This window comes from Amblyomma americanum, chromosome 8, assembly GCF_052857255.1.
Source record: "Amblyomma americanum isolate KBUSLIRL-KWMA chromosome 8, ASM5285725v1, whole genome shotgun sequence".
NCBI classification, from domain to species: domain Eukaryota; kingdom Metazoa; phylum Arthropoda; class Arachnida; order Ixodida; family Ixodidae; genus Amblyomma; species Amblyomma americanum.
This window is the reverse complement of record NC_135504.1, coordinates 158,626,774-158,647,391: the sequence shown is the minus strand read 5'-3', so window position 1 is coordinate 158,647,391 and position 20,618 is coordinate 158,626,774. Positions and strand designations below refer to the sequence as shown.

Sequence of the window (20,618 nt, the reverse complement as noted above, 5' to 3'; positions counted from 1 at the left end):
ACGTGATGCGCCAGCAGCAACGCCGTCGCCGACAGCGACAGCCTCCGAAGGGTGCCGCGAGGAATCGTTGAAGGGCTGTTGGACCTCGACAGCGCAGAAGGACCTCGTCCTGAAAGCGATGTTTCGCCGACGGGAAAAGAGGTCAAGCTCCTCGTTGAGCCTGTCGAGGTCTATCGCCAAAGGTGGGCCGTACAGGAGTACCTGCAACGCCCTCGTGCTCGTCGTGGAATAGGCCGCCGCACACACCAGAAGTGGGGACCTCTGCACAGACACGAGGCGAGAGCAGAGACCCGAGTGTGGACACTCAGTCCACCAAACGGGCGATGCGTACGCAAGCGCAGGCAACACAACCTAGCTGCAAAGCAGCCTCAGACGAGCAGGCGCCGGCGTGCAGCTGATGAGCGAGAAAGTCGCAAGGCGAGCGGTCAGCGTCTCGGCACGCTCCTTGAGCCTCTCCGCGTGGGGAATGAACGAGAGGGTGCGATCAAAGACGACGCCGAGCACCTTGACGGCAGGCCTGAATGACGGGCGGGCGCCGCCAAGGTGGACTGTAGGCACGGTGTGGCCATCGCCCTGCTGGGAAGAGAAATGAGCACGCTCACCGTCTTGTCGCGGGAGATGGTTATTCTCGCTTCACTCACCCATGCGGCGACTCGGCCGAGCGCATCATCCGCTAATTGCTCGAGCTCATTTCTGCTGGCTCCAGGCACCAGATAGACGACGTCGTCCGCATACGCCTGGAGCGACACACCCTCCGGCATGGCCACCGCCAAAAGGCCACGCACTATTATGTTGCACAGCAAGGAAGACAGCGGGGATCCTTGCGGGCTACCCAAGGTGGGACGCGCGACCGTGTCTCCCGCGAAGGAACGGAGAACCACCTCTCGGTCAGGTAGGAATGACCGGAGCAATGCGCAGAGGTTCCTCGGGCACCCCCCGTCGGCGAGAGAACTCAGGACCAAGAGGTGCCACACGCTGTCAAATGCCCCCTGGAAGTCTATGGACACAAGCACTACGTGCAGGCCGGCGTCTCGCATCTGCCTTAATTTTGAAACTAGGGCGTAAAGGGCTTAACAGCCCCCCGCCCTTTCGTGAATCCGAATCGGGCCTCGTGATGCAGTCCACGACGGCTCAACAAATGGTTCAGGCGATTAAATCACAGCCGCTCCAGCACTTTCGCCACGGCAGAATTTATATCTATAGGCCGATATGACGCCGGTACCTCGGGCGGCCGACCGGGCTTCAAGAGGAAGATTATTCTTCCCCTCCGCCAGATTCGGGGGAAGTAACAGAGGCGGAGCGCTGCATAAAAATGTAAGAAAAAAATTTTAGTGCGCCGCCAAAATTGCGTGCAGCATGCGGGGACAGATCCCGTCGTGGCCCGAGGCCGTTCCCAGCTTGGCGCGAGAGACCGCCAATTCGACCTCGCCAGACTGAAAGGGAACGTCCTCCGGACCGCCCAAGACAGGACGAGCCGCCGCTGCGCGCAAAGCCACATGCGCAGGCGCATCGAACTCTGTCGTGTCGCCGGGAACGAGTGTTCCGAGCAGGGTGCCGGCCGTCTCCAATACACACTTGCTCAGACCTCCCTCCGGCCTCAACACCGGAGGGAGCAGGGGGGCCCGCGCAAACAGACGAACGCCCTCTTAAATTGTCTTCCAAATAGGTTTTCTAAAGTGGCCTCACGCGCGTGCTCGCGCGCGGCCGCCTCCCTCGCAGTCGCCACGCTGTTCCTGAACCGGGCCAAGGCCGCGTTTAAGTCGGCCCTGAAATAAGCGCGATTTGAGTCGTCGTGCACTCGCTGATACCGCCTGCGCAGCGCGCGCACGCGTTTGCGCTCAAGGGCCAACTAGGCCGTCCACCAGGACGCCTTCCCTCCACCCGAGGGAGGCATCCCACGGGCGGACGAGTAGCGCCGGCGCCCGCGGTCGAAAATTTCATGAAATTTTGTTATCGTCATTTCCAATGTCATTCCCGATCGAAGGTCGCCGCCGACCACCGCGGAAAAGAATGAAGAGTTACGCAGGGCAGCCATAAAGCGCGCCAAACCGCGAGTCGTTAAAATTTTCTCCCAGGGCACGTCGCCCGCTCCGAAATGGACCTGTATGTGGCGATGTTCCGACAACGTTTCCGTGTCTGCCACCGGCCAGGCAAACCCCGCGAGCGCCATGTTGGAAGTGGCGAGCATAACGTCTTTCCAACTGTCTGTGTATCGTGTGGAATAGGTGGGCGGAGACGCAGGGTCGTTCAGCGCTAAAAGGTCGGCGGCCGCGGCGAAGCGCAAAAGCTCGCAGGGCGTCGCCAAGTTCAGGGCCCCAGACCTCGTGCTTCCCAATGAAGTCCCCCGCCACCACCGCCGGAGTATCGGCTGCCAGCGCGAGGGCAGCCGAAACCTCTCCGAGGACGGAAGTCATCGGACAGTGAGGCGGCGGCGCGTAGACACTTAATAATAGAAAACAGGCCGTGCGGTGCGTGAACCGAACGGTCACTTCCCGCGAGGACACGTAGTTGGGAAAAAGGTCTACGCGGGTCCGCCTAACCAGAATGGCACACCGCGGGCAGGTCGGGGCGGCAAAAACCGCCCATTCCTGGGGTACGGACGGTATCGCATCGTCGCGAACATAAGGGTCGGAGAGGAGTGCGAAGTCGAAACCAACAGCCGCAAGCAACGACTCTCATAGATGTGGTACGGGAAGTGCAACAGGCTCTTGGCACCCCGACTCCGACCGCCACAGAAGCCCAGGCTATGGCCTTCGCCGCTGCAATGCGCACTCCTCAGCCTCAACGACACCCCCCCCCCTTCCCCTCTGCCTCCTCTCCGACATGAATTACTTGTACCAGAACGATGCCTCCCTGCCCTCGCCCGCCCAGCCTACGAACGACGCTCTATCTCCTTGAAATCCGACGCCGGGAGGGCTTCCGACAGCCGACCGCTCAGGTTCCACTGCGGTGAGGCCTTGAATATAATAGCAAAAATTCATCTCGGTTTCAGGATGAACTCTACAACCGTTTCTTTGACTGTTCTTTACATTTGAATTAAGGCGCTGCGAAATTTTCTTAGTATATACAGCGTGTTCATAATTACGGTTTACTGAATTTTAAAAAATGTGAAACGCCAAACACTAATGCCGCTTTTTCAGGTTGGTAATGCTGCCAGGCGGACACAAATTGGAATAATATTTGTCTTCATAAATGCAATAATTAGAGAAAATTCATTATTAACTTTTAATTGGATGAAGTCAGCATGCAAGTTTAGATTGAGAATTTGGAGGCAGTTGCTTTCGAAGGCTATTCTATTTTGAACAATTTTATTACCGCGCCTGTGTCCTCAGATGCGTACATCTAAAATTACGCATTCGAGACAGTGGTTCTAAGCGTGAAGCACCTCCCTCGTGTGACGCCGCTGTTGCGTATGGCACTCCGCCTTGGAAGAGTGTGCAGCGAGCGTCATCACTTCTTTCCACCGGCTGCACAAGCGATGGCTTAAAGAAATAGCTCTGCCTTATCACCGACCGAACAGTGATTAATCAGTTTCGATCGCCAAAGAAAGCGCTGGCCCAGAACGAAAAGTCATCCGCGTCGCCGCTCGCTGCACACTCTTACAAGGCGGAGCTCCATACGCAACAGCTGCGTCACACGAGGGAGGTGCTTCACGTCGAGAGCCGCTGTCTCGCGTGCGTAACGAGGTGAACTGGGATGAAATTTTAGACGTCCGCATCTCAGGACACAGGCGCGTTACTAACATTGTACAACTCAGAAGAACTGAGGATTGGGCGAGTTGGTGGTGATCCATCATAATATAAACCCGCGCTAAAAAAACACAGACAAACGACGACACACTCAGAGCCTTCTGTGTGTCTAGTCTCGTCCTTTGTCAGTGTTTTTTATCGCTGGTTTTTAATACGATGATCGTATACAATTGAATAGCCATCGAAGGAAACTGCCTTCAAGTTCTCAATATAAACATGCACGCTGACTTCAGCCAATAAAAATTTGTTGAATTAATTTGTTAATTACTTAATTTACGGGTATAATTACTACTATAATTTGTGTCCGCCTGGTCGCATTACCAGCGCGAAAAAGCGGCATTAGCTTACGGCGTTTCACTTTTTTTTTTAATCAGTAAAGTCTAATTTCGAACACGCTGTCAGGAATGTCGTGAATGGGCACTATTCATTGGCCGTTTATTTTTTAGGCGCAGGAATGCAAGAGCCCTGTTTCTTTATTAAAGCCCCAAGGAAGGGTGTGTTTCCAATTAGGGAGCAATTAGTCATTAGCAGGGATGCTGTGATGGCAGGAAGCGAGTGCATCTGTCTTTCGTCCAAGAGGACCGTGGTTCGATCTCGGTCCCGCTGCTACTCTATGCCGGAAAAAAGAAAATCTAAGTGTTTACGGAATCAAAATTACCATGCCTTGGATGCGGCCTGATATTGGCGACCAGGAAGACAAGAATGTTCAGTTATGATCTCGAATTTCTATTAATTTTTTTATTATAACATTCTCATCCCTCATTTCAGGGTTATTATTGGGAGTTAAAATGCTACCTATCATAAGAATAAACATCCCACGCTTCCGATACGTAAAATTGCAGAACACAAAGAACTTAAACCAATTGACACCAATGTTATCTACCCGATTTACCAAAGAAATGTGTGCCATTCAAATACGTGCTCATCCACAGACATCTGATTTCTAGAGTCAGTCATTGACTACATTCAGAAATGCTGTTACCCTTGACGACTCAGTGGCATGAGCTCGCAGTTTGTTCCGCGGCTCCATAGCATGTGGAAAAAAATTAGAAAAGAAAGATGGTAGTTGTGGACATATATGGCGTCATTACTTTATGCTGATTCAGGCGGTAGTCCAATCTGCCTAGAGGCTGGAAATAACATTCTTAAAATTTTAATTTTACATTATATATTTGGTAATTTGTTTATAATGTCGGCTTTTGACGTCTCATGTCTATTAACTCTTTACCGCATGAGTTTAACCACTCAGTTACTAATCAGTTATTGAGTTAATGAATGCAGTTACTCAGTGAATCTGTTCATCTACTTTTTGAACAAATGAATCTCATCGCAAGTCTGCACATTTTTTATTTCAGCCAAAAAATTATCTAGTGTTGAGCCCATGCTACAGACACAAATTTTAAGGAAGGCCATTCCAGAGGTTTGTATGACAAGAGTTTAACGTTTTTCGTTGCTCTCCCCAACTTCGGTGTTAGGAAACCGAGCTTCCTATTGTACAGGGAAGTCGAAAGCTTGTTAGCTGTCCACAAGCACACTCCCTTCTAGGGGCGGGGTATGCAGCCGAATTTCCGGAGCATGTTTCTATCAATAAATATACCGAATGCTTACTCTTGGCTACGGAGGTATATTGCCACTGCAAAACATAGTAACATCATGCAGTTAGCAATGGGAGGAGGCTTTAAAAGCTGCACGGGAGGACCTGAGGTTAGCAAAAAGCTTAAACTGAAGTGTCTTAAAACCTTCGTTCCTGATAGATTATCGCATGCTTTGAAGGGGGAATAAGTTTCCGTTGCCAACCCTCAATATTCCGTATATTTAGTGATGTTTATCTACGCCATGAAATATGCCAACCACAAAAACACGCCTCGAGTAAAACTGATAGTACTGATGGAATGTTCACGAGAATATGTTTTGTCATGTTCATGGTTTGGATCGTGTTTCTAGATATTCTCATCTGAAGAATTTATTGAATTGGTATGCTACATCACAATTTTCTGCTACAAGTTCAGTCTCCAGTGTGACCTGCTTTACTGTTCCTCTTGTCTTCTCAACGAAATGAAGAAGTTTTCAAGAGAATTTTGAAAAAAAGCAATAAAAGTTTGAATAATTTTTTTTGCCTATAGTAACAAATTTATTCTGCGACGTATTACGAGTATGTCGTTAGAGTCAGATTTACTTGTGCGCAATGTTTTAAATTCGGGCTTCGTTTCAGTGATATATATCTGGTGACCCTCCGGTCTAGCTGTTTCGTTCACTTTAGTCAAGTCAGAACATGCTGATCAACAGAAATTTTGCTGAGAATTTTAAGACGCGGTCGGAACGTTTTTAATTATTCATTTCCCGGTGCAATTTTAAGTTTTACTAGTTTCTACTCGAGCCACGGGTTCTGCAGTTGCATAAGCGACAGCGAGCACATCTGGAAAATAATGTTATGAACATATATGCCATTTGCGACGTTGACTTCAAATCCGCCAAATTTGTTTGCGAGGAACAGCAAATGTATCAATGACTGTGATTTAGAGGATATCCTAGTAGTTTGTTTACATATTTGTCTTAAATTGGGGTACAATATAAGATCCACTATTTTTTCCGCACTAGCAATTTCTGCATGCCCAGGAGAAGTCAACCCCATTCATTATCTTGCAAGTTTAAATCCTCGATTATTATCAGGCGGTACTTCTATTCACATGACTACAAAGGATGGGGTCGCTCGGACGGCTGCACCACTTCCTCAATGGGCTCGAGGAGAAGGCCGCCAGGCCATTGGGATGCCCCGGAAGGTTCAAATCCATCGCATTATGATGGGGGACGGCGTCCGCGCAGTATACACGAAAAAACACAGAAAAAAGCTGGATAGCCATGACACCATCGAGTACCTCAGCGAGGCCAGCAGTGAGGACGGCTTTGAGACTTACCTCAGCCGGAGAACCAAGAGAAGACTGCTAAGAGCTGGATCGTCATTCATTGAGTCCAGTGCAAAAACAAGTGGCAACACACCGACACACACCACTCTCATCCTTCCTGTGCAGACAACCGACAACATGAGGCGGTGTAGGTTTGAAGGTTTATTTCCGCAACTAGGTGTTGCGAGGACAGCCAGTAAAAAAGCTGTATAGACAGCTTGAAAGGTCCTGGCTTCCTCTTACAGTGCAGCATTGATGGCGGCAGAAAAGGACATGAAACAAAATGTAAGGAAAAAAAACACGCATGTTCAGTACATAGAACGACACATGTACGTTCAGTACGCAGTACATTCTGCATGTAAAGGAAAAAAGAACTACTTTAGGTCCAAGAGCCTATAAAGGCAAACGCAGAAAGGAGAAAATAAGGGACAGCAAAATTGACACATCCACTCAAAATGGTAATAGCAAGAAAAAAGAACTACAGAAACAATTGGTTCAATTCTTTCAGAGAAATATTGGAGACATCAAGATTCTTGTGGCAGTACAACTGGTTCAGAAGTGTCGGTAAAGTATGCTGCAACATTTGTTTACCATAGTTTGCGCGGCATTACTTAACTTTCCAAAGCTCTGCTGCGCGGGTATCATACACAGTACAGCTTTGCTCTAACCCAGCAAGTGTAAGTAAGGAGTCATCATTTTTCATTATGGCGAGTTTATATTTATGGCACAGCCTATAATTATACATGGATTTCAATGGAATAACGTTGTGCCGGTGGAAAAGGCTCGCAGTGTGGAAGAAATACGGCACTTTAAATGCAATGCGTATAATACGTTTTTGTAAGACTGAGTTTGTTAATATTTTCGGCTGTTGTTGTTGCCCACACCATACATCCGTAGTTGGCTATGGAAGAGAACAAAGAGTGATAAAGTAACATGTTGACTGACGTAGGAAAATGAAAGCAATGGCGGCGCATGATACCAACTGTTCTGGAAAGTTTCTTAACGACGTAATTATTATGGTCATTCCACGACATATCTGCTGCAAAGTAAACGCCTAGAGTTTTCACAGTCTGCACAAATTCTATTCTGGTATTGTTTAATTCAATTAGAGGAAGTTCAAAGTGTTTGTGACGTGGGTGAAACATAATGGCTGCAGTTTTACTAACGTTAATTCTTAGGTGATTATCAGCAGTCCAAGTATTTATTTCTTTTAAGGTTTTATTAGCTCGATTTGCGAGATCAACCGTTGAAGTACCCGAAAAAAACAGACTAGTGTCATCTGCGTAAATTATGTACTTAGCAGTGCTATCGATGCGAACAATATCATTGATATAGAGAACAAAAAGAAACGGACCCAAAATGCTCCCTTGTGGAACACCAGAAGCTACCGCTTTCAACTGGGAGCATTCACCGGCAATACTAACAAACTGAGATCTATGTCGCAAGTATGAGGAAATCAGCATATGGGCTATGTCTCTAATGCCGTAGTGATCTAATTTTTTGAGCAGCACAGAGTGATTAACAAGGTCAAACGCCTTTGAAAAATCTAAAAATATTCCAAGTACCATGTTTTTTGCTTCAAAATGTTTTAGTATGAATTCTCTCTGAGCAAGGAGAGCTAACTCAGTCGATCTATTTTTACGAAACCCATATTGAGCGGTAGTGATAATGTTACATCTTTCAGTGAAGCAGGATAGCCGTTTAAGAATAACTTTTTCGATGCCTTTAGAAAACACAGGTAAGATTGATATCGGGCGATAGTTTCCCATTTCATTTTGGTTTCCTTTTTTATACACTACTGTCACTTTTGCCCTTTGCATAAGACGCGGAAAAACGCCGGAAACCAAGGATAGGTTGAAGATATGGGTAAGGCTTGATCATAGAAGGTTGTGGCCAAGTACTACACCAGGGTGGCCAAATCCTGCTCTGGTGAGAGAGTGCGTTGTCGGTTCTGGTCACCGAGATAAGGCCGCACTCCAGGCCTGGTTATGCAATTCCATCGACACGCGGATTTTTTTTTTCTTTAAACCCGGTGGAGAGTTGCGCGGCACAGGATTTGAACCCCGGTCCTCTTGCACGCGAGGCGGATGTTCTACCTCTACGCCATCGCTGCACCATAGGGTTAATTGGAGAGACATGGGAGAGGCCTTTGCCCTGCAGTGGGTGTAGTAAGGCTGATGATGATGATGATGATGATGGATGAGGCAAGGTGCAAGAATGTCGATGGTAAATCTTATGGGCTGTATCTGAAAACCTGACGCATCTGTGGCTTTACTATTATTAAGCGCTAAAAATTCTGTAATTACTTCATTTACTGTAACCGGTGTTAGAAATATTGTTTCACCATTTCGGGCACTCATATAGGACAGATTTACGTCGCCGCTTGACGTGTCAGCAAAGGAAAGGAAATAGTCATTAAAGGCATCTGCTAGATCAGAACCTTTTAATTCAATCCCTTCATGAATAATTTTTGTGGTCGGTTCGGAAGAATTACTGAAGATAGATTTTAAATCCTTCCAAACTTTTTCAGACTGTCCACCAGTTGAATTAAATCGGTTATAAATATATTGCTTTTTAGCGACGCGAAGTTGCTTTGTGACGAAGTTCCTAAATTTTTTGAATGTTTTCAGCGCTTCAGGACATCTACTTTGTAAAAACAGTCTGTAAAGTTTATCTCGTTTTCTTATCAACTGCAACATGTCCTCGTCGACCCATGGTTTCTTACTTTTCTTTGACAGGGAGAAATTCTTCAGCGGAAAGGAAGCATTATAAATGTCAGTAAGAATCTCTAAAAAATTTTCGTATGCTTCGTCAGGGTCGCTTTCCTCAAAAACATGTTCCCAGTTAACAATAGATAAGCGTTCCTTGAACTCGCATAACGTGTGATGATTTATAACGCGATAAAATGAGATTTGGTCAGGTTGTCGTTTAGAATTCGGAGCGAGATTAACAGGTATGAATATTGGCATGTGATCACTCAGAGCATAAGCAATGGTGCCTGATTTCAAGCTTTCTGTTTTGGAGTTTGTTATGAAAAGATCTAAAAGTTTTTCTGATTATGTCGTAATCCCTGTAGGTGACATAATGACATTTACACAGGAGTGAATGTTAAGTAAAGTATTGAACTCGATTGTTGTGTTATTGTTGGCCAGCATGTCAGTGTTAAAATCGCCACCTAAAATTAACTCATATTGGTTCATGTTAACCAATTCTAGGAATGAAGCAAGAAATAAAAAGAGCTCAGCAGAACTGCTTCCCGGTGGACAATAGCAGACACAAAATATCCTTGTGCCAGACTTGACTGCCAGGACTTCGTAATGGGGTGTAATACAACAAAATTCAGGCAACATTTCTGATTCCATTAGATTCGAAACTAACATTGAAACACCACCTCCCCTTCTTATGGATCGGTTCATATAGAAACACTTGTATGTCGGAATCACATAGACGTCACCTTTGAAAGTAAACCACGTTTCAGAAAACATAACAACATTGAAACAAGTTTCCACTCCTCTGAAAAAACAGTCAAGTTCTTCTTGCTTATTTCGACCAGATCTGAGATTAACATGAATGCAAGAGCAACAATGAAGATTATCAGGTTTATTGAAACTATTGATGTCAGAAAGATTAACTAGATGAGTAGAAAGAGCCATTGGAAAAAAGAGTGCCGCGTATTGCCACACATTACTGGCTTTACAACTGGTCCAAATCTGCTGGACAATGAATGACAATCGCAGGATCATGCTGTTTCCTTCTAACGAACACTTTCCCATTCCGGTGCCAAGCGTACTGGTACTCATTTTGACCTGCCCAAGCCTTTGCATAGCGCAACAGCTCACGGCTTTGACGCGTCATGTTTTCGCTGACAGATACATCCGAGTGAGCATCTCCTAAAGCTATACGCTTCTGAAACCACATGTCACGAGTTGGGAGCTTTGAAAACCGTACAATGATCCCAGACACCTTTCCTGGCTTTGAAGGAAGTCTGTGCACAACATCGACGTCATTCAAAGTAAGCTCTGGCAAATCCACAGATTTTGCTACGTCATTTACCTTTTCCATCAGATTCTCATCATTTGTCACCGTTATGGCGTGCACCTCAAGGTTCAGCTTTCTGTTTCGCCACTCAAGGTCGTTTACAGTCATTTTCAATTACTCAAAATCATCAGCGTCGACTCTGGTCTCAAGTGCACTGACACGTTTCTTTAAGGTACAGATCTCTTTCTCATGTTTTACCTGTTGCTCAAGTATATCATCGTATTTTTTTGACATTAGTTCAATAGACTTCTTCACTTCATCGACTTGGTCAGGCAGGCCAGCAAGAGCATGAAGTTTTTGACATATGCCTGCTAAACAGCCAGCAAGGTCAGGTTGCGTACTGGGTGTGTCCGAGCTTCCTGCGTTTGTTTTGCGACAGTCTGGACATCGCCACGTTTTGCGACCTTTCTCGCCTTTTCCCTTATATGTTGACGCAGAAACACCAGAGCAATTGCCAAGATGGTAGGTGTACTCACATTCGGCGCACTTGATGGCGAGTCCGCCATTTGGCAGATATTCTTCGCAGGAAGGACATGTCTCCGGCATGTTAGCCTTGGTATAGCTTGTGCAGCATACAGGCTTAAATTCGGAAAATCTTTCTCCTAACACTACAACTGATAGCACGGTAGAAAACAAGGCAGCAGAGAGCAACAAGGCAGCGGCAAGCAACAAGGCAGCAGCGAGCAAACACGGCAGCAGCAGCGGTGGTGAAAGAAAAAATGGCAAGTAGAAAAGTAGGTTTTTCACCAACCTGTAAGGCGAAAACAAAGCAGATAAGGGGCGTCCGATCACCACCGTCGCTGCCGTCCGTGTGACCCGTTTACAGCTCGGCCGGTAGAAGCGCGGGGGCGCAAAAGTCTGTGACGTCACACTTAGTGCTGTCTTGAGGCTAGCGCACAGGGTTCGTCGTTGAAATCTGCAGATGCAAGTAATTCACGGAAGCTGAGCGTCGGAAAGGCACACTGGAATATCACGCAGTCAGTCAGGGGCAGTCAGTCAGTCAGCAGGCAGTCAGGGGTAACCCACCTGTAAGGCGAAAACAAAGCAGATAAGGGGGCGTCCGATCACCACCGTCGCTGCCGTTCGTGTGACCCGTTTACAGCTCGGCCGGTAGAAGCGCGGGGGCGCAAAAGTCTGTGACGTCACACTTAGTGCTGTCTTGAGGCCAGCGCAGCAGGGTTCGTCGTTGAAATCTGTAAGGCGAAAACAAAGCAGATAAGGGGGCGTCCGATCACCACCGTCGCTGCCGTACGGCAAGTGGTATCTGTAGAACTCGAGGCCCTCATGCCTAACGAAATCAAAGACGTTCGAGAGAATGCGCGGAAGAACATTGTAGCCGTTGATGTCCACCATGCCGCTGCATTCAAACCACAGCGGGCCACGAATTTATTTGCTGGAACCCATTTTTTCAAAGACTGACTCATTCAAGCACAGTTTTTTTCCACGGACTGTTTCCGACTGGAACTCTCTTCCCGAGGCCATTTTCCAGTCCTCAAATTTTAGTAAAGCTCTTGAGAAGCATTTTCTCGAGTAAATGAGCGTTGCATTTCGTTATTCTGCTCATTGTTTGTAACCCCATGTATTTTTCTTAGTATTTGTCATTTTCAATGCTTTGTATAGCCCCTCCTACATGGGCCAATGTATTGGCCTGCAGTATTATGAAATACATAAATAAATAACTCAGCTCGGCGGATTATCAGTACGTACTATTATCCCCCTCGGCGGGAACGAGTCCTCTTCCGGCGTAATTTATGATGCCGACGAGGCTATCACGCGAGATGATTTGCCCATACTCGTGAAGCCGGCAAAGGATGGCACCGTAATTCTACGGGTATCACGTCTGGGCAATTCCCGTTGTGTGCACACTAATCTTGACCGTAACAAACAGACTGATGCCATATTTCTAGATTTTGCGAAAGCTTTTGATAAAACTCCCCACCGTCGTTTACTAGTAAAACTTGCACAGCTGAACTTACATCCTAACATACTACAGTGGATTGAGCAGTTTCTCACTAATCGTTCTCAATCAGTGTTTTCTAACGGCCACCTGTCTAACAGCCTCACGGTTACTTCGGGCGTTCCGCAAGGATCTGTACTCGGTCCATTACTCTTTTTAATATATATTAATTATTTACCTGACCACGTTTTCTGTAGTATTCGAATGTTTGCTGACGACTGTGTTATTTACCGCACTATTAATAACTCGCGTGATCAACTTAGTCTTCAAACCGATCTTAACAACGTACTTAATTGGTGTAACAACTGGCTCATGTCCCTAAATCCTAATAAACGCAAACTCTTATCCTTCTCTCGCCGCCATAGCCCGCATCGCTTCCAATATTCCATTTCTAACACCTCGATTGATTCAGTATCATCTGATAAGTATGTAGGAGTCACCTTGCCTTATGATTTATCTTGGCGCACCCATATTGGCATCATCATTTCAGCATCGAATACAACACTTGGTTTTCTCAAGCGCCATCTCCGCCTTGCCCCTCAACACGTAAAATTACTCGCATATAAATCGCTCATCAGAACAAAATTAGAATATGCCTCTGCCATATGAAGCCCGCACCAAACTTATTTAATTAATGCATTAGAAGCTGTCCAAAACCGTGCCACTCGATTCATCCACTCTTCATACTCATATGACGTCAGCATTTCTTCATTCAAAGCATTATCAGGACTACCGCCCCTTTCGTTCCGTCGTCGCATTTCAAGTCTCACCCTTTATCACAAATTATTTCATTCTTCCCTCAATCGGTCACCGTATATCACAACTGCCGCACGCATATCTCACCGCACCAGTCATCCCCTACAAGTTGCCCGGCCGCCATCGCATACTGCCACCTTTTCTGCTTCATTTTTCTTTCGAGCAGCAACGGACTGGAACGGCCTACCTCGTGACATCGTCAAAATTGCTTCATCCTCTACTTTTCAAGAACATGTAACCGATCACCTTCAGTTCTAAATAATATTCGCTGTTTTGTTTGCTCATTTCATTAAAATCCCACCCCTTATGTAATACCCCCAATACAAGGGGGCTTTAAGGTAAATAACTGAACTGAACTGAACTGAATATTTTGTTCTAAGGCGACAGCCTTCCATCACACGTGAAGGTGGGTCATTTCCGTCATGCCATGTGGCCATTCATTACGAAACCCCTGCTGTGCCACAAATGTTTAAAACTGGGTCATGTGAGCGTTGTCTGCGACAACACGAGAGTGTGCTCTCGTTTTGCCGGAGCTCAAAGCGCTGAGTCATGTAATACACAAGTGCTAAAAAGTACCAACTGCAACGGTCCTCATGACGCCTCATCTAGGAATTGTCCGCGCTTAAAAAACAACGAGCGCGCCGCTCTAAAGCAAATGGTTCGGGACAATTCTACGCACCGTGAAGCTGCCGCGACTTTTCAGAAAAGGCGTTCTCGCCGCATGAAGAACTCAAGAAAGTGTATTGCAAAAAGCCACCACATCGCCGTGCCCACGGCACCTCGTTCTCAACCACTTCCCGTCCCGCCACGTACAAAAGTGTCCAGTTCGCGAAATATCGCCAAGGATAATCACACCTCTTCGTGTGCGGATGCTTGGCCAGCGCTTCCACCGTTACGTCCTGCTGAGCCTCCTCAGCGCAAGCTTCCATCGCCGAGCTCACCTGTCGTTAGAGAAAGGCTCCCAGAGCAAGATCGCCAAGCCCTCGTGATCCTCAGGACGGTGGGCAACGCCATTCGTCCTCTGATATAGGCCCTGCAATCGTCAACCGCCCGAAGTGTCTTACTGGTGATGGACTCTCTGGTTCCAGCACTACAAGATCTTTCAAAAACACAATGGCTGGCCAGCTTCCCACATTTCGTGAAGAAGTCAGGGGCGCTGCGGTCTTCTAGTGGAACGCAAGAGGCCTAAAGTCACGAATCGCAAGTTTTCAGCAATATGTTTTCAACAACCACTTCCCGATATTAGTAATCTGTGAACCTAACTTATCCCAAGCAATCAGGATTTCCGGGTACGAGCCCTTCTTTGCTCCGACATGCAGGGAGCGCAGCAAAGTTCTTGTCTACATCCGCACCAACATTATGTACGTTTGCTGCCCAGTTCAACCCCACAATGACAATCAGTACGTGTGCTTCATAGTCAAAACAGGATCCATAGAGTTCACACTGATTGCGGCGTATGTCTCTCCGTCCTCTCAATTGGAATGCGAGAGGTTGAAGACAATTATGGAGGCAACCCGGGCTCCTTGGATTATTAGCGGAGATTTCAACGCCCACCACCAACTGTGGCGAAGTCCTATAGTCAACGCCAGAGGGTGGAATCTGGCCTTATTTGCTTCAGAAAATGAACTTTCCGTAATGAATGGGCATCCTGACATACCTGCGAGGCATTTCATACAGCAGTTGCCTATACCTGACGCCAGTTTCGTGGCCTCTGCGCCGGCGTGTCCAGTGGTTTTGTGATGTGGAGACCTACGGGAGTTACATACCCACTTACCTTAAGATTCCAGGTCTTGGGGCGTCCGGCCCAGCTAAACACGCGCACATCCACTGGACGGCATTTAAAACTAGAATGGAAAAGGTGCGTAAAGAAGCCCTTACTTCCAGTTTGGAGGACATTATAGCAACAGCAATGAAGGCTGCCAGAGGCTTCCTCACGTCAACTAGAATGTGCACCAAATTTGATGTCAAATTAGACCACCTACGTGCTATTTGTCGGCGTGCAGAAAGACGTTACAGACGGACCAAATGCGTAAGGGACCTCAGAGAGGCGCATCGTGTGCAGAGGAAAATCAAGCGACGAATGGACACGCTGGGGAACAGCGCTGGAAGTCCTTCTGCCAATCTGTGGATACTCGAAAGCCCATGTCCCTCATCTGGTGGACACTGCGGGGGCTTCGAACGCTTCCACAGCAAAGACAGCCTTTTTATGCGTTGGCTCAACATCAAAACCGTCATAAGATTGAAGTTGCAACTGACTTCTGCAGGACGATCGCGGGTGCAGTGACTACCTCGGATTCCCAGCGTGTTTCTCATGCATCACAGGATTCATCGATGGATGTTGTCTTTTCTTGTGAGGAACTTGATGCTGCCCTTGCAGAATCTAAGCGTTCGTCTGCACCAGGTCCAGATAACACAACATATGCGGGGCTGTGCCACCTTGGCCACGACGCGCGTAGAGAGCTACTCAGCCTTTACAACCACTCGTGGCAAGGCGGAGTTGTCCCTCCCCAGTGGAAATCCAGTCGCATGATACCATTACTAAAACCAGGGAAATCCCCGCTCGACCTGTCAACATACAGGCCAATAGCTTTGGCCAGTTGTGTTAGAAAAGTCATGGAAAGAATGCTTCTGGCGCGTCTTGAATGGTACCTTGACCACAGTAACGTGTATCTTAATGCCATGGCGGCTTTCCGACGGGGTCGCTCCTCTGTAGACAACGTCATTTATCTCGTGTCCACAGTACAGCAATAGAAACACCAGAAGCGCATGTGTGCGGCACTTTTTCTTGACAGCAAAGGTGCATACGATAACGTGACACGAGGCCATCCTTGATGCGCTAGAGGCTGTTGGAATCGGTGGACGGATTTATAGGTTTATCCAAAGGTATCTGACCAAAAGGACATTTTTTATTATGTGTGATGGCTCCATACCCGTGAATTACACCTACCGGGGCGTGCCCCAGGGTGGAGTGCTCAGTCATACTTTGTTTAATCTAACACTTAAAGGACTCCAGGAGTACCTACCTAATACCGTCCATATCTCTATGTATGCTGATGACATCTGCATCTGGGCCTCCTCACCGATGCGTCTCTAGGTGCGAGCAAGACTTCAGAGGGCAGAAACCATAACTTCCTCCTATCTCCGAGAGCAAGCTCTGAGCGTGTCAGCCGAGAAGTGCGCTGTAGTGGCATTCACGCGCAAAAGTATGACTCGTTATTCGCTAAATATTGACGACCATGTCATTGCCTATCGTACATCTCATCGTTTTTAGGAATTGTTATAGATCAGAATTTATCATGGAGCCCGCATTGCAGCATTATAAAGAAAAAACTATTCTCTATCACACACCTGCTCAGATTTCTTGGCGGAAAATCATGGGGATTGTCGATTCTATCAATGCTGCAACTCTACAAAACACTCTTTTTGGGATTTTTTCGGTATAGTGCACTAGTGCTTTAAAGCACACGCAAGACGAATTTGCGTGCCCTGCAAGGGGTACAAGGTCAGGCACTTCGCACATGCCTGGGTCTCCCTTGCAGCGCATCAACAGTTGCTACCATTGCAATCGACCAGGACTACCCACTCTCTACGTATATGACCCTTGAAACCCTGCGGGTCCACATGCGGCATCTAACAAGGATTCCACAGCACCACCTTGTGTCAGTGGCGAATCAAAGACCACACGCAGCATTTTCAAAGGTTATAGCAGCCCACCAGTCGTCCATCCCATCGCACGTCCCCAGGCAGCACGGCCTACCTCTGCGCTGTGGTTTCTGCGGGAGCCATGCGTGCGCCTTACAATTGCGAGCATAACAAAAATTCGAACTTATCGACACCCGCTATTAAACAGTTGACACTCTTCCTACTACTCACCGCATGCAGTGACCGGACTCATGTGTATACAGATGGTTCGGTCTCAGGTACAAGTTCAACCTACGCCGTGGTCATTCCAGCGAGACAGACCAGTATTATTCAGCAAACTTCGCATCGGACAACCTCCAATGGGTCAGAATTGGCCGCTCTTCGTGCGGCTAAGCAGTACATCGGTGCACAAACACCCAACAAATGGGCTGTGTTCTGTGACTCAAAAGCAGCCTTAAAGTGTCTTAATTCTGCTTTACGCCATGGCGATCACGATCAACTCGTAGCTGTATTACGACATCTCCAACACCAGGCGCACGACGAGGGTCATGACATCGTCTTCCAGTGTCATCGTCTTCCGGGACACTCTGGCATTGTTGTAAACGACGCAGCTGACGCTCCAGCTCGAGCGGCTCGTGGCAGTGCCAACATTGTCCAGATACCGTTGACAAGAGCCGGCGCAGCAAGTCATCTGCGAAAGCTTGCCCGAAGAAAGCGTTTAGCGTCATGGCCCTCTACTAGCAACTCCACATGCCGTCTACATCGCCTAGACCCCTTACTCCCACTCAGTCCTCCGTCCGGCCTCTCCCGCTGCGAGGCTACGCTGTTGTGTCGCCTGTGGCTTGGAGTGGCGTTCACAAATGCCTACTCCCACTTAATCGCAATGGGAGACTCTCCTGCGTGTGATATGTGTGGGTGCGACGAATCTATAGAACACCTTCTTTCTAACTGCCCTCGGTTGCAGCGAGAGCGTGCAATCCTGCCTGCAACACTTCGCCATTTAGACCCTCGGCCTCTTACTGAAGCCAAGATTCTGGTTCCTTGGGGTAAGCCTTCATCGCAGAGAACAGCTTTGAAGGCACTTAAAGTTCTTGAAGGACTCAGAACTGAGTGCAAGATTGTGAACAATCAGTGTGTGCCCTGTGTACCCAGCAAGTAACGGCAAACGGACACGTGGAAAAGTGATCATGTCCCTTTGTTCTCTCTCTTTTCTATCTCTCCCTCCGTTCCACTTCCCACGTGTAGGGTAGCATACAGGGCGCTGCCTAGTTAACCTCTCTGCCTTTCCGTCTTCCTCTCTCTCCACACAGGAGGGTTCAATAAATCAATCAATCAATCAATCAATTTATTTTTCGCATGGAAAAATACAGCGAAAAAAAGGTGACTGAAGAGAAAACCGCTTTGTTGCGGCTTCACTAAGCTCCAGTCACCCATCACCCATTAGCAGCGACGAACAATGCTCTTATGTGAAAAAATACACAGCGGAAAGAGAGAGAGAAAAAAAAGAGAAGCATACATCAGAAAATACTGGAACTGAAAAACAAAACAAAAAACAGCAAAAAGCAAACAAACAAACAAGGCATATTACATTAGTGCAATATGTAGTGGTAGCAGTATACAAAATTTTTACGAACAGCTCGGTAATACGTTTAAGGTATAGTTTTTCAATGTCTATTTGTGAAGCATTCGTGTGTGTTTTTTTTGCGTTTTCCTTCTCTGTGGGTGTGTGCTTCTTCGCTGCAATATGAATCAAGAATGTTACCAACTTGCCCAAAAACGTGTTTTACTCAAATTGTTGGTAACGTATGTTGAGCCATCATTTTACCGTAATTAGTTCGTGATGATTGGACTAGCCAAGGTGATTGATGACGAAAGCAGTAGTTAATCAAAGGTCTTTTTAGTTGCGCTAAATCAAAAAATGCATCTAAGGTACCTGCATTGGCCCTTTTGTATGAGCAGAGTAATTTATGCACGTACATGTCTTGCGCCTTAATAATCTTGTGCTTGTAAAAAAATGGTGCTGTGTGTTCTGAGAACGACACGTTTTCAACTGCTCGGAGGTCTCGTTTCTAGAGAACGGTAATTTTCTGCAAATTCGTTAGAGTGGTGTTGCCCCACACCAAAACACAATAACACAGGTTGGAATGGAATAGAGCATAAAGCCTGGACTCCATGTACGCGAAAACTCACGCGAACGCGAAGGCGACGGCGGCAAGCGACGAGCGACGCCGTCGCGCGAAGCAAAATGCATGTGTCGCTTGCCGTGTCGCTCGGATCTGCACCCACAGGAAATTTCGTAGTCGCCCGGAAGTCCCCCACGCGACTGGCCAACGAGAGCCCCCCAAAGCCGTTTCCGGTTTGTCTACGGTTTCTCACGGGTACATCTCACGAAACCCGCCCGTCGTCTTGGTCATCGCCACCGTCGATAAAATATTTGGTTTTGTAGCTGAGAGGCAGACCCGCATGATTTAAATAATTAAAACAATCTACTTGTTGGGTGCGGAGGGCTAACAGCATTTGGAGCGGGCTACGCGAGCGGGCGTACTGCAGGGAGAGATGCGTGTCGAGCCGCGGGTACCGGCGCTCGATCCACCGTGCCGCTGCGCTCCAACTGTGCAGAAACACTCGCGGCGCGCATTCTCACTGGTAAATTATAGTTTGCTCACTTACAATCAAACTGCGGTGACAGTTTATGGGAGTGTTTTTACTAAACCGGAGTGCACAGGCACCGAACGAAAGCACACCTCCCCCGTGAACTCGTGATGTGACTTCGTCTCCTCAAGCACGCCTTTGGCTATCTCCACTGCCGCTAGACCGCTGCCGTAGAGGAAATATTCCTTCGGCCCTGACTATGAGGCACACTCACAAAATTTTAAGGGAGAGAAGAGGTTACGGGTGTGTTTCTAAGCTTGAGTGCGCAAAGCACGGAGTCCGCTGCGCACGTCGCGGGTTCGCGTCGCCTGCCGCCTTCGCTTGCGTGGAGCTTGCCCACAAGCGACGGAGCAAACGCCAGCCGTCGCCGCCGCCGTCGCCTTCGCGTTCGTGTGAGATTTCGCGTACATGGATTCCAGGTGTAATAAATCACGCGTTTTACTTTAGTTGGAAGGAAATGGCGGCACTGGTTTATCATTCCTACAGCCCTGCATAATTTTGATGAAAGATAGTTAACTTGATCATTCCATGACAAATGTTGCGAAAAAATCACCCAAGTGATTTAACACATTTTTCTATTTCTACTACATACGGTGCCAAAACAACGGTCTTCGGAACATCAACTGATGAGCCACGAGCCCGAAATAGCCCGCATTTCGTCTTCGATTCGTTCAGAATCAATGAATTGTTTCTGCACCAATCTTTCAGATTGGTGTTTACCTTGTCAAGATAAGGCAAGCGTAGCAGGGGCGACAATAAGTTAGGTGGGCGGAGATTAAGAAGTTTGCGGCGATATGTGGGCTGCAGCTGGTTGAGCACAGGGTTTAATTGGACAGACATGGGCGATGCCTTTGCCCTGCAGTGGGCGTGTTCAGGCTGCTGCTGCTGCTGATGCTGATGATGATTATGAAATCGTTCCTA

The 20,618-nt window shown here is 47.5% G+C and overlaps 1 protein-coding gene across 1 annotated transcript in view; it reads right to left on the bottom strand.

The window, feature by feature from the left end:
* Nucleotides 1–351: 351 nt before the first annotated feature.
* Nucleotides 352–20,618, bottom strand: part of LOC144102800 (uncharacterized) — a 62,627-nt gene continuing 42,360 nt past the window's right edge. The window contains exons 2-3 of the mRNA XM_077635960.1: nucleotides 642–784; nucleotides 352–573 (exon numbers count right to left, since the gene is read on the bottom strand). Coding sequence (XP_077492086.1) covers nucleotides 352–573; nucleotides 642–784 — 365 coding nt within the window. The remainder of the gene's footprint in view (nucleotides 574–641; nucleotides 785–20,618) is intronic.